General features: G+C 43.9%; 1 protein-coding gene across 2 annotated transcripts in view; it reads left to right on the forward strand.

Annotated features, from left to right (window-relative positions):
• LOC125038267 (serine protease 44-like) overlaps positions 1-12,836 on the forward strand; it is a 32,317-nt gene extending 19,481 nt beyond the window's left edge. Inside the window, exons 3-12 of one of the 2 annotated variants that reach the window (XM_047631709.1) lie at positions 705-851; positions 5,209-5,344; positions 6,410-6,537; positions 7,465-7,638; positions 8,221-8,390; positions 8,653-8,857; positions 9,113-9,278; positions 9,864-10,078; positions 11,226-11,431; positions 11,751-12,836. In XM_047631709.1, the coding sequence (XP_047487665.1) occupies positions 705-851; positions 5,209-5,344; positions 6,410-6,537; positions 7,465-7,638; positions 8,221-8,390; positions 8,653-8,857; positions 9,113-9,278; positions 9,864-10,078; positions 11,226-11,431; positions 11,751-11,918 (1,715 nt within the window). In that variant the 3' untranslated portion in view covers positions 11,919-12,836. The remainder of the gene's footprint in view (positions 1-704; positions 852-5,208; positions 5,345-6,409; positions 6,538-7,464; positions 7,639-8,220; positions 8,391-8,652; positions 8,858-9,112; positions 9,279-9,863; positions 10,079-11,225; positions 11,432-11,750) is intronic. The other variant, XM_047631710.1, reaches the window with a different exon arrangement.
• The last annotated feature ends 2,164 nt before the right edge of the window (positions 12,837-15,000 follow it).

The raw sequence follows: 15,000 nt of genomic DNA on the forward strand, positions 1-15,000 counted from the left end.
TTGCCTTCCTCCTCTCCTTCTTCCTTTTACCTACTCCCTCCTCTTCTTCAGTTTCTCTTCTTCCCTCTTCCGTCTCCTTTCCTTTGCCACCCTTATCTGGTCGCACTCTTAGTGTCTTCTTCATCTTCTTTTTCTCTTCCCTCTCTCTCTCCTTCTTCCCTTTATTTTTTTTTCTGGTCTTTTTCTTCATTCCCTTTCTCCCTCTCTCCTTTACTTCCTTCCTCCTCTTTCTCCCTCTTCCCCTTTACCTCCTTCCTCTTTCTTCCTCTCCCTTTTTCCTCCTTCCTCCTCTTCCTCCCTCTCCCGTTTACGTCCTTCCTTCTTCTTTCTTTCTCCCTCTCTCCTTTACTTCATTCCTCCTCTTTCTTTCTCTCTCTCTTCTTTACTTCCTTCCTCCTCTTTCTCCCTCCCCCCCTCGCCACCCCTATCTGACCCCGTCGGCCTCTCCTCCCTCAGCATCTTTATCTTCCTCCTCCCTCTCCCTCTTCCGTCTCTCTACCTTTCTCCCTTTCCTTCTGCAGTTTTCTTCTCCTCTCTCCCTCTCCCTTTTACCCCCTTCCTCCTCTTCCTCCCTCTTCCCCTTTCTTCCTCCCTCTCCCTTTTTCCTCCTTCTTCCTCTTCCTCCCTCTCCCCTTTACCCCCTTCCTCCTCTTTCTCCCTCCCCCCCCGCCACCCCCCTCTGACCCCACCGGCCTCTCCCCCAGTGCTGCTGAACCCCCTCAGCATCTTCGGGAACCCCAAGTGTAGTTACGGAGGCAACGAAGGGGTCTGCTACGGGGAAGTTGAGTGCCTTGCTCTGGCAGGTCAATATGGCAACTTCTGTTCGGGTCTTCATGGACTGTGCTGCCTGTGTGAGTGAGATGGCCCTCGAGTTAGATTTAATTCAGAGCCATTTTCTTTTTTTATTTTTATTTCATTTTTGTTTATTGTTATTGTTTTTGTTTTTGTTTTTTGCTTTCTGCTTTCAGTTATGTGGAGTTGGTGATATTAACTCTTTGTTTTTTTTAAATTTGTGTTTGGAGATGTTGACTCAATTTTCTTTTTTTTGTGGTTTGTTTGGTGTAGGATCCTTTTTGTTTGCAAGGATTTAGGTACACAAAGGATTATATAATTTTTGTATATAGAATTCCATACCTAAAAACGGCTTTGTGTAGTTTTTAGATATCTGATTATTAAAATTTTCCTCACGTTTATTTCGTTAATGTTTTCTCAATTACACTTTCATATTGGTTCAACTTCAATAAGACAGATTTACATTGCATTATATATTTTCTATTTGTGCATGTAAATTATATATGTAAATATATTAACCATGTGTGCTAACTATCTCAATTTATAATACTTACCTGTAAGGACCAGTTTTATTCTCTAGTGTTAAGATCAAACAAATGATACAAGAACAAACAAAAGCATCGCAAATGAACGACATTTTATTAAAAAGACGAGACACAAACAATTCCTCAGACAGACTAGTTTTATGATAAGCACTCTGCAAAAGCCAATCTTGCGCAGAGATTTCTTACTAAGTGACTATAAATTCCTTCCTTTGACTAAGACCGCCGCTCTAATGGCCAGTAAATACAAGACGGATAAACACAATACAATAAAGACAATCTTGTAAATACAATCTTGCTTTCCCAGACTTGAAATGAAATCTTACAGTCTTACTATCTTGCAGTAAATACAATCTCGGCGAACACAAAGCACAAGACATTTTCTCTCCTCGACACCAGTGATTTCCACGCCCTCCTGCCTCGCCTCTCTCCGCCAAACCCGTCTTTCTCTCTTTCCTTTGCATTCACTGGTTCTTATTCTCATTCCTCACTGCCTCCCTTCCCGTCCGGCGGCGGCAGCTCGTAAAGGAATGCAATAGATAGGACCAGTTTTCTGTACGTGTTGTTGCAACGGTTATTATGCAGTTGCTTGGGTCCGGGATCATGTATTATAACGATGATATGTTTCATGTTGCAATTACTCAGTGGACAAAAATAATCCGCGATAAATAAGCAAAATAAAGTGAATGACCAAAGAGAAAAGGAAAGATAATGAAATTTGATTTAATTAAATTTAAACATTAAAATTGAATTAGATTAGATTAGATATACATGTCGAATCAGCGCGACGCCTCGAACGCTGATCACTAAGCATCGTCAAGCCCATTGAGGTTCATATCGGAAAGAGTCTGTGACGACCTGCTGCAACTCAATCCCCGATGCAAACAGATCACACATTCCGAAGAGAAGCTGTTAGCTTGAGCGACCTCGAACAGGCGGACATATATGCAATCAGCCCAGGACAACAGGTTCGGTGAGAGATTGTGCCCCGTCCTCCAGGCCCTTAGAATGCAACCGAGATGAAGAAATTATAATAAATAAGTTTCTCTCCCTCTCCCTCGTCCTCACACTGACCAGTACTTCGGGCGCTGGCTACTCGGCGGAGCTGGGGCGACTTGAGGCCCGTTTAACCAGGAAGAGATTCGTCGGTTCGGCATAATTGGCAGGAGAAACTAGCTCCCTGGACCCTTCGCCAGGTGTTTTCGCATCTCGAATAATTTTAAGAAAGTTTTTAAGTTTAGTGGGAATTTGTTTCGGCTGTGAATAAGGGCGGGGGCTTTGTCAACATAATCTGATTTGGGAGTGTTGTGGTCTTGAGACGTCTCTTTCTTTATCTATCTTTACATCTATCCACACATTTATTTTCGCGAGTATGTGTGTCCATGACCTCCCTAACTGTTTTATCTCTCTCTTCCTCATCCGTCCTCCAAATTCCGGTCTCGGCGAGTCCCCCCTGAGGAGAACCAGAGCGAGAAAAGAAAACGGGACGAGAAAAGAAAACGGGTCGTCGACGTCCTTCACCGGACTCGACCTCGTTTCGTGTCCAGCCTGACCCTCCAGCCTCGAGGCGCGGGTTGTCGCTTGTCGCTTCTTTATGGCACCAAATTGCACACCGCCGGGTGATTTGCGCGACAGTAAACAAGCTCTGGGCAATAGAGGATCTTGCAGTAATAACGAGCTTCGGCGTTCGTAAGCATGGGATTAACGAGAGACGAGAGACCAGGAGGAGGTCGGTTCACTGAGAGAGATTAATCGCATGAAACGCAAATGCATAATTGCAGATAATTGCGCCTTCCAACTAGAGAAAGTCGATTCCGGGTGGATGCTTGGTAGTTTCGCTGCTCTAAAAAGAATGGAACAGAATAATCAAGATATAAATAAAAATTCGATGAAGATTTCCCTCGACATGCAATGCACTAGACTTAATTCAGTCAGGAGGCTAAATTTCGTTTCGTTAACCCTCTCACGAACTTCTGTTACAACTTCCTGCACTACCAACTTCTACCCCTTTATTGCCCCTCCCTTTCTCCCTCCCTCCCCCTCCCCTCCTCCCCCATCCATCCTACCCCCTCCCTCCCTCTCTCACCCCCTCCCCCCATCCCCCATCCATCCTACCCCCTCCCTCCCTCTCTCACCCCCTCCCCCCATCCCCCATCCATCCTACCCCCTTCTCTCCCTCTTTCACCCCCTCCCTCCCTCCCTCACCCCCTCCCTCCCTCCCTCAACCCTCCCTCCCTCCCTCCCTCTCTCACCCCCTCCCCCATCCCTCGTCCATCCTACCATCCCTCCCCACCTCCCCCTCCCTCCCCCCATCCCCCTCCCTCCCCCCCCCTCCCCCTCCCTCCCTCTCTCATCCCCTCACCCCCTCCCTCCCTCCCTCCCTCACCCCCTCCCTCCCTCCCTCCCTTCCTTTGGTCGGTCACAGGGTAAAACTGGCCAAGGCGACAACTATACTTGAAATCTCTCTAACCCACCAGCCTACCCTGCCCACGCACCCACCCAGCCTCCTGGCATCCTCATCTCCCCGTCTAAGAAAGGTGGATACCGCCCCCCTCCCCCCCTCTCCCTCCCCTTCCCCCCACCCTCCCTGACAACTGGTCCCACAACATGGAGTGATTGATGCGTCAACATTTCAGAAAGTTAGGGATACTGAACAGATAGAAAGGGAAGAGATAGAGGAAGAGATGAGAGAGAGAAGGGAGAGAGAGAGCGAGAGAGAGAGAGAGAGAGAGAGAGAGAGAGAGAGAGAGAGAGAGAGAGAGAGAGAGAGAGAGAGAGAGAAAGAGAGAGAGAGAGAGAGAGAGAGAGGAGAGAGGGAGATAATAGTCAATCTAAATGCCTGTCAAGCGCGACGTTTGACATGCATTTAGGTTGATCCTTCTCTCTCTCTCTCTTTCTCTTCCTCTCCCTCTTTCTCTTGCCCTTTTTTTTTTCTCTCTCTCTCTCTCTATCTCTATCTATCTCTCTATCTATCTATCTCTCTCTCTCTCTCTCTCTCTCTCTCTCTCTCTCTCTCTCTCTCTCTCTCTCTCTCTCTCTCTCTCTCTCTCTCTCTCTCTTTCTCTTTCATTCTCTTGTGGCAAAATCAAAGAAATTGCACTTTGAATACTAAATTGTATTGAAAGTCAATCCAAGGCATTAATTATAAGCATGGCATTGATAACACAACCAAAACATTAGCAGTTATAACTCATTAAAAAAAATGCACCTTTCTACCAGCAATCTACACAATTTATCTACATCATTACTTCAAAGCGATAATAATCAGTCACAAATTATATGTTTCGATACATTACTGACACAACCTTAGTTTGCACGAAAGGGACAACAAACAAACAAACAAAATACACTACGATAATACTGATCAAGATTTCTCTCCATGATAATCACAAACAAAAATTAATACATTCTTGATACAACTTAATTAAAAACGGAAATGACACCAAACCAACCCACAACCCATAATGCACAGTGAACACAAACACTCACACTGTAACATGTACACAAAGATGAAAAAGGAAAAATTTCAGTGAATTCTTGACGGTTTAGTTTTAATGTCTTAAAGTGATCTTGGTAAAACACACACACACCCAAGTCGTATCCTATTTAAATAATTTCTGTCTGTTTTCATCTTCACGACACAAAATACACAATGCTAATTCTAAGTTCCTCTTCAACGTAACGGTCCACCGCACTCATGGTAAACACACACACACACAACACACACACACACACACACACACACACACACACACACACACACACACACACACACACACACCAAATCGCGTCCAATTTAAAGAATTTGTATCCGTTTTCCTCTTCACAACACACCAATGCTAATACTAATCGAAACTCCTCTCCAACGCTGCAGTCCATCGCACTTGCGGCCAGAAGACGTCCCAGGTCGTCTCCTACTTCAAGAACGTTCAGTACCCTCTGGAAGACATATCGCCCGAGGCTTGCACGTTCGAGGTCGTGACGCGCTCCGAAGAATACTGTGGACTGCAGTAAGTCTTTTGTTGAAGCCACTTTGTTACTAAAATCAGGTACTTTGGACTATTGTGATAAGATGTGATACTGTGTTGTTAAAGTCAATTTGGTTTTAGAATATGATAAGATATTGTGGTAAATGATACGGAATGATACTTTGTTGCTTTGTTTGAAATATTATAATATAGTGTGATATTATAACACGATAAGCTACTGAAGTCCCTCCCTTTGGTACTGAAATAGGATAAAATACTGTGTTGCTGAAGTCACTTCGGTATGAAAATATGATATATTGTGATATTATAACACGAGAAGTCCCTGTGTTGCTGAAGTCATTTTGGTATTTGAATATGACAGGTCACTGTGATGTTATAGTATGGTATTGAAACAGGATAAGATGTATTATAATACAATAAGTTATTTTGGTATTATGATACGATAGTTCACTATGGTGTTGAAATAAGTCAGTGTGGTGTTGAAATAAGTCACTGTGGTGTTGAAATAAGTCACTGGGTGTTGAAATACGTCACTGTGGTCTTAAAGTACGATAAGTCTTTGTAATACTGAAGCTAATCTTTACAAAAATGAAACAATACACTATAATGTTGTTGAGACCCGTTAGGTGTATGGTGTGACAGTGTAATTGGAGGGTAGACTAAATATTTATATATAACGTGGAAAAAAATCAAGTCAACACAAATGGATTTAGAGAAGAAATTAATACATGGATGAAGAATGTAACAAATACTTTTAAAAATATATATACATTAATTATATTGATATTATGAGCAATAATAAGAGAACAGAATAACAACCAGAAAGGAAACAATTATAATAACGAAGATGAATAATAATAACAAAAACTGAAAAGATAACGAAGATAAAACCAAATACCACAATTACAGAAAACATACATTAAATAAATATATAAACCGCATGTTGAACCTCCTCGTCTCTCATGACAAGGATGTTATTGCAGTTAACCTGACAATCTGGAGTGACTAAGCTGTCATTGCAGTTATTATCTCTCTCACGGGCACTATAACACTGCTTTTACTTATTTATTTCCTTTTTGACTCCAGGGTGGACATGGAAGACGCCGATTTCCCGCAGAACCACGCCGGGGAATGCGACGGCACCTTCTTCCACCTGACGGGGATCCGAGGCAACAGACTGTCTCCCAAGTGCGGACGACTCACCGGCAACTCGTGTAAGGACCCTTGGCTGGGGGAGCTTTTCTGGCTGTTGTTATTCTGGTGTTCTGGGACTGGTTGGGCTGTTGTTGTTGTTGTTGCTTTTGGTGTTGTTTGATTTTTATTGTGCTTTAAATGCAAGTTGTGATTTATATGTTTTTTGTTGTTATTGTAGAGGCATTTTGTTGTTAGGGTTTATGTTACTATATTTTAGATATGCAATATGCTTTTATGTTTTTATTTATCTATTTATTTATTATATATATATTGTTAGGGGGTTTATTGAGGTCTTTTGATGTTTCGTATGTGGTAGATAAGGCATGGATTCATTATCTACCTTTACTTTCATTCTTATCACAGCATTCACCACACCCTCGTCATCAGCCCTTTAACATCAACACCATCAATCACATCGCACTTGCCTTCAACATCAACAGCACTAGATTCCACCCACAGAGAGAAAACTATATATTAACCACATCATCATTATCACCACCAATGTCACGAAATTCTCCCACTAAGAGGGAAAATGCATTAACCACAGCACTATCACCACCACATTTATGGCCTTCAGCCACTAAGAGGAAATATATATTAATCACAACAGAATTATCACCATCACCACATCCAGCCACTAATATATATGTATATGTGTGTGTGTGTGTGTGTGTGTGTGTGTGTGTGTGTGTGTGTGTGTGTGTGTGTGTGTGTGTGTGTGTGTGGTAGAAAAATCCCACAATGTTAAACTAGATTTATTGAATCTAGTTTTACATTGTGGGTTTTTTCTACCATAGTATCTACACGGAAGAGTGTTTTCACCATTCATATATATATATATATATATATATATATATATATATATACATATTAGTGGCACCATTATCACCACCAACATCCCCGCCCACTACTACTAGAACTGACTGTGTCCTTTTCTCTTCCCAAAGACTCCTACAGGATCGAGAACCTGGAGAACGTCTTCATCCACGTCAACTCTTCGCGTAACCGCAACACGCACTGGAAGATGAAAGTGACTCAGGTGCTGTGCAAGGACTTCGTGGGGGAGGATTTCGGAGGCAGCGGAGGAGGAGGAGGAGGATCTCTCGTGGTCACGCCCCCTGGTGAGTGTGGGCGGGGCCGGGGCGCTCTCGTTTTTCGTTTATTGTGTTTTTGGTTCGTTTTTGTTTGTTTGTTACGTGTGTGTGTGTGTGTGTTTATCTGTCCTCTCTCTCTCTCTCTCTCTCTCTCTCTCTCTCTCTCTCTCTCTCTCTCTCTCTCTCTCTCTCTCTCTCTCTCTCTCTTTCTCTCTCTCTCGTCGCTGAGTACTGTGCTTTTTTTTTGTTTCTTTATATTATACTTTCTTTTCCTTTCTCTACCTCTCTCTTTGTGTTGCGAGTTTGATTTGTTTTATTCAGTTCTTTGTTCTTCTCCCTCTCTCTTTCACAAAATGATATTGATTCATTTTTGAAAAATAATCTTGTCTTTTCCCCGTAAACCCTTCCTTAATGTATTTGTTTTTCTTGTTTTCTCCTCTCTTCTCTTCTATTTTATATCTCTCCCTATGAGAAGGATATACTGTAGATACATCACTAAAATGCAACAAAGTACGAGAAGGAAAGAAAAACGAAAACAGAAGAGAAAAATTAACAGAAATAAGGAGACCACGCAGGAGAGCTTTCTTTTCATGGTCGCTTTTTCCGCAGTCTTTCCCCCGCCCCTGCCGACGCACTCAACCGCCCGTCCGCCCATCACCACCCGCCCGCCCATCACCACCCGCCCGCCCATCGTGATGCCCCCCGCCCCTCCCCCCACTGCAGGAGGCTTTTCGGCTTGTGGCATCAGAGGGCCTCCCTATAACCAAGGATCAAGAGTGGTGAGTTCCGTTTACTAAAGTTGTACGCAAAAGTTTTTCACAAAAGTTATTTACAAAAGTATTCTAGACAGGCCTGTATTTCGAGTGCGAGGGACATTACTTTACAAGTAAATTACCTCGCACTGTAAATACCGGTCCTAGATTCTGGTAAAGAGACGTTTTGGAAGTCTTGAGTAGAAGCGGCGAAGGATGGGAGAGTCCTTCCCCCCTGCAGGAAGAGGGACACTCGTATTCACTTCCCCTTTCTCCTCCTGCGCCACAGCCCGCGGCCAGGCGCCTGCCAGACCCCGAAGTGAAGGGGCCCCGACGTCGCAAGAACCCGGACCGACGCCGCCCTTCGCGACGCCCCGGCAGCACAGACGTCAAGACCGACCGGCGGGGGCAGGTGGCGGGGACGAGGCCCTCGAACATCATCGACAACAACAAGTGGGGCGTCCCGAGCCTGAACGACACGCTCTTTGCCCACTGTGAGTAGTTGGACATCTGCCTAGGGTTGTGAGTTCTTGCTGAGCCTCTTGTCCTGTCGCCAGAATAATAATAAAAGAAAGAATATAGAAGCGATTAAAAAAAAGAAAAAAAGAAAAAAAAAAAAAGAAGAGAAAATCTAATATGCACTCTTTTCGAAAATCGCCGATGATGCTGTGCATATCACTGTATTCAGAGCGAATTTAGCCAGTTTCCACCTGAATTCCGATCCCTGACTCTACTCCCGCAATCCACAGACGCGGGAGACCCGAGCCCCTTCTCGCACCGCATCACCTACGGCCAGGTGTCCGGCCTGAGGGAATTCCCGTGGCAGGTCGCCATGCAGGTCAACGGCAAGTTCCACTGCGGCGGCAGCGTCATCGGAGACTACTGGGTCCTGACGGCGGCGCACTGCGTCAAGAGGTGAGGAGAAGGGGAAGGGAGAAAGGGGAGGGAGGGGAGGGAGGGGTTGGGGAGGGAGAGGGAGGGTTGGAGAGGGAGAGGGAGGGGAGGGAGGGGTTGGGGAGGGAGAGGGAGGGTTGGAGAGGGAGAGGGAGGGTTGGAGAGGGAGAATGGGAAGGAGAAAGAGGAAGGGGGAGATGCATAAGGAGGTATAGGAAGGGGCAGGGCTAAGGAGAAATATATAGGTTTATATATTTGTGTATATATATATACACACATATAGTTAGATTAGTAAATAGGCAGTTTGGAAGAGAGGGAGAGATAGTAATAGATAGATAGAGAGATAGGTAGGTCAATAACTAGATAGGTATATAGATAGATAAAATAAGTATATAACTAGATATATATACAGAGAAATAGATAGGTAGATAGATAACTAGACAGACAGACAGCTATATCAATAGATAAACAGATAGACAGACAGGTATACAACTAGAATTATATAGATAAACAGATTGATACATATATAGACAGACAGATAGACAGAGACCCACCCATCATCAAAACAACAGCCACGCCCCTTTAACGCCTCACCCCCGCCCACAGCTACGAGAACACGCCCCAAGCCATCAAGCTGTTCATCGGGGACTGGGACCTCGGAACCACAAACGACGGCCCCAGCGTCACCGCCTCCGTCGCCAGGGTCAACGTCCACCCTCTGTACTCGAAGCCCGCCCTCCAGAACGACATCGCCGTCCTCAGACTCAGCTCGAGACTCCAGTTCAATGAGAGGATTCGACCCATCTGTCTGCCGACGTCAGGTGAGGAGGGGGGGAGGAAAGGGAGGGAGGGAGAGGGAGAGGTAGGTAGGGAGGGAGGGAGGGAGGGAGGGAGGGAGGGAGGGAGGGAGGGAGGGAGGGAGGGAGGGAGGGAGGGAGGGAGAGGTAGGGAGGGAGGGAGAGGGAGAGGGAGAGTAAGGGAGGGAGAGGGAGAGGTAGGGAGATAGAGGGAGAGTAAGGGAGGGAGGGAGGGATAGAGAGGGGGAGGGAGGGAGGGAGGGACGGAGAGTAAGAAAGAGAGAGAGTAAGAGAGAGAGAGTGATAGAGAGAGAGAGAGAGAGAGAGAGAGAGAGAGAGAGAGAGAGAGAGAGAGAGAGAGAGAGAGAGAGAGAGAGAGAGAGAGAGAGAGAGAGAGAGAGAGAGAGAGAGAGAGAGAGAGAGAGAGAGGGAGAGAGAGAGAGAGAGAGAGAGAGAGAGAGAGAGAGAGAGAGAGAGAGAGAGAGAGAGAGAGAGAGAGAGAAGGGGGAGAGAGAGAGAACAGAGAGAGAGAGAGAGAGAGAGAGAGAGAGAGAGAGAGAGAGAGAGAGAGAGAGAGAGAGAGAGAGAGAGAGAGAGAGAGAGAGAGAGAGAGAGAGAGAGAGAGAGAGAGAGAGAGAGAGAGAGAGAGAGAGAGAGAGAGAGAGAGAGAGAGAGAGAGAGAGAGAGAGAGAGAGAGAGGAGAGAGAGAGAGAGAGAGAGAGAGAGAGAGAGAGAGAGAGAGAGAGAGAGAGAGAGAGAGAGAGAGAGAGAGAGAGAGAGAGAGAGAGAGAGAGAGAGAGAGAGAGAGAGAGAGAGAGAGAGAGAGAGAGAGAGAGAGAGAGAGAGAGAGAGAGATAAAGAGAGAGAGAGAGAGAGAGAGAGAGAGCGAGAGAGAGAGAGAGAGAGAGAGAGAGAGAGAGAGAGAGAGAGAGAGAGAGAGAGAGAGAGAGAGAGAGAGAGAAGGATAACACCAGAAGGAAAGAAAACGAGAACGACTTCGCTGCGTAACAGAACAGCGATTTTTCTCTTATGATAAACACACATTTCTCTCGTTAATCACCCACGCGAACCCTGCACCCAAACCCGTCCCCCTTCCACCCTCACATAACGCACACACACCTTCCCCTGAAACCACCGTCTCCACGCCTCACGCCCGTCTCCCTTCCGCCAGACATTAGCGTCGAGGACCAGATAGCTACGGTGAGCGGCTGGGGGCGTGACGAGGGCTTCCAGCTGCAGAAGCAACTGCACCACCTCTCGGCCCGCGTCGTCGCCAACTCGCTCTGCGACGACAAGTGGAATCGCAACGGCGCCGCCAGAGGGCTCATCGTCGAGTCGATGATGTGCATGGACGCCACCAACGGCGACTCGTGCAACGTGAGCTGCGATTTTTCTCTCTTTTCTGATGCGTTGTTTTTCTGTGTATACTTTTTTTTTCTCTTTTTTTTCACTGAATGTTTGTTTTGTGTTTTGGTCGTCTCGTATTTTAGTTTGTTTGTGTTTTCTCCATTTTCATTTATTTGCGTGATGTCTTGGATCTCCCGTGAATAGTTTTGCTTGACTCGATTGATTTTCATTTATTTATTCGGTGTTTTACTTCTCCCGTTTATACTTTCGTTTGTTTGACTTCATTTCCATTTATATAACCGCTGTTTAGCTCCCCCTTCCCCTAACGCAAGCGCCTCCGTCCCCGCAGGGCGACAGCGGCGGCCCCAGCATAGTGGAGTCCCCCCAAGGCTCCGGCAAGTGGCTGCAGGTGGGCGTCGTGTCCTTCGGCTCCGGCACCTGCACCGAGGCCTCCCTGCCCGGCGTCTACACCCGCGTGTCCTCCTTCAAGGACTGGATCCGTCAGCAGATGGTCTAAGGGCCTCCCGACCGGACCCTCCGCCGCCCCGTCCTCCTGCCGAGGCGCGGACGGCGGCGCCCGGCCCTCGCCCGGCGCGACCCTCGGCGGAACTCTCCTATTTATTGCTCCTCAGTCACCTGTGTTGGTGGGTATGTATATGTATTTATATGCACAGTCAGAAAAATAAGCGTTGCTACCCTTTGCACAAATTAATAGGAAAAGCTAGCCCGTAATCACGTGGTAACAGACTGGCCACGAGTAGAGGTAACGATAGTTTTTTTTCTGACTGTACTTGTGTATATATGTATGTGCATATGTATCTAAGTATCTATCTGTTTATATATATACATATACATATATACATATATGCAAATATATATATAGATATATATATATATAAATATATATATATTTATATTTATATGAACATTTATATATATACATATATACCTTCAAGCCAGTGGTAACTTGTATCCTTACAGAACAAGACTCAAAATCTAAAATATTTTTGTGATGATGTTCACTGCTAAGCTGGGAAGTTAACAGCGTTAGATGCTCGCTCTCAGGGCAATAGATGGCGCTGCATCTAAACGCGTAACAACAGCATCACATATATTACAAAGTAATGTTGGTCACTTGGGAGTGTATTCCTTTCCAATAAGTGATGATCGATCGCTTATAAAAGTAGTCTTTTAAAAAGCTGTAATAAGACGTGTGATGTTATGCAACCCGGTGACAAGCTTGTTCTCTCGCCTCTATGTAACCCGTACCTATTATAAGAGCAGGCATTTTGTGGATGTGTTTAGTTGTTTTGCCTAGAACATCCGTGTTATGTATTTGTTAATTTATTATTGATAGTTGACTTTTGACATATTTATGGCTTGTTATACTGTTATTATGGTTCCTGTTAAATCAGAAATAAAAAGTTTCAAAATATTCGGTTCCTTTCTCGTGACACTGATTGTCCAAATACGCATACACACGCACACACACACACACACACACACACACACACACACACACACACACACACACACACACACACACATGCGCACGCACGCATACACATACATGTATACACACAAATGTATGTATATGTATGTTTGTGTGAGAGCGAATGAGTTAATGGACCTGATTGGATGCCCTTCCTAATCAACCGCGGTTCGGTGTGCTTAACAGCTGTGCCACGGCGGCGACTTCCCCTACGACACCTGCGTTTGACCTTCTCAAGGCGATATGACATTTTCTCGCCGTGAAATCAGGCGCGAACTAATAGTATGACAGACACACACTTGAAGAATAGGACTCTGTTCAAAAAAAAAAGCTTAAAATCCTTTATCTTTGACTGAATTACCTTTAAAATCTATAATATCACCTAAGTACGTATCCTTACAGTATTGTATTACTGAAGACTATGGTTGCTATCTGTATTTTGAAAACTGGTTAGAACTGTCAGAAAGCATCCATTGATCAATATAAAGAGCCTAGAAATTCATAAATAATTTTGAAAATACGGCACTTCTACCAGTGATAATAAAAGGTGAAGATAAAATAAAATAAAATAAACCATGTGATAATAACATAATATATCTAGGAGAATAACAGATGTAAGAGAGAGGCCAAGAAATTTCCTAATATTTATTAGTTCTTTGCAAGCATACTCTATACACATACAGTCGGGATCATAATTCAATGAACACTGTTGGCAACACCGGCACATTGCGTTGTAAACAATATTTATTTTTAAATCTCTGAATAACAAAGACAGAGATTCTTGACTATGATAGCTTCGCGCAAGTTGTTCTTAACTAGGAAGCCCCACTCCGATTTGATGAAAAATCCTAGCTGGCAACTTCCGAGCTAAGCCCCGCCCCTTCACCAATATTAATTCATTGCAAATATCACGTATTTTTTAAATCTCTTTTTTGCTCGGTTTCTTTTTCAATGATTTTTTAAAACAGTGTTATTACTGAACCATTTTCAAAGAAAGTGTAGAGAAGAAATGCTAATCTTGTAATATTGCACAAACTGATAGGGTCAAAAAAGGGGTGGAGCTAATGACGTCATTACGTCAGTGAGATATCAGGTACAGAGAGAGACTTAATTTATATAATTAACTCAATCTATTTTTTATTTTTACCAGAAGTAAAACCAAAATCCCCGTTTAACTTGTGATAAAGAAGAGTTCCTTACCATTAACAGCCGCCACAATACTCTTGGGGAAAAAGTCCATTTCATTTTTGGGTTAAGTGGTGAAATGGAAGCGGAGTTACCTGGTTATATTGTACCTTAGCTTCCCATGACCTACGCTTCCCTATTAGTGAAATAAACAATGAAATTACAGTGAGCGACACTGTTCAAGAAATCATGACAAGGACTGTACTCTTGCGGTCAAATCGTTACATACGCGCATTGGACGGTCTCTGTTAATATATATATATATATTTGTAAAGAGAGCAGTTTATCATGGATCATACATGCTTTCAAATGTCAGTCCAGAAGGAACAGGTTATATCGTAAACAGTACATTGCTTATATCCTATAGAAAATATGCAGAAGAGGAAGTTAAATCAGTGAGTTACAGTTACACGTTAAATATCCTCCGACATATATACACTAAAAAAAAACATGAATTAGTGGAAAAAAAGACATTTCGGAAAATTAAATAACAGTGACCTACATATGAATATAATAGATAAAAGATTAACCTAATAGAGAATGTCAAATTATATTAACTAATTCGCCCCATGTTCTTAATCACCAAATAGCCAGTTATTAGAAACTACCTATCTCACCTGTTTACCCTTTTCTTTCACTTTAAGAAAGGATCTTTTGTATAATTTCATTGTCTAAAATATTTTAATGACAAATTAATAATCATAACATCAATAACAATAATAACAGTATCGATAGCAATGGTATGAATTTTCCAGCCAATTCAAGGAATGGGGAAATCAGGATCGGTAACTGGGGCCTTCTAATAGACTCCTTGCCGGCTGAGCACATGTGGAGCCATCTGAATGTAACAAAATTCACCAAAAAACTACAGGGGACAGAACATAAATCCGGGGCGAATGGGTTAATGATAATAATGAGTATT

Source organism: Penaeus chinensis, chromosome 24, assembly GCF_019202785.1.
Source record: "Penaeus chinensis breed Huanghai No. 1 chromosome 24, ASM1920278v2, whole genome shotgun sequence".
Taxonomy (NCBI): domain Eukaryota; kingdom Metazoa; phylum Arthropoda; class Malacostraca; order Decapoda; family Penaeidae; genus Penaeus; species Penaeus chinensis.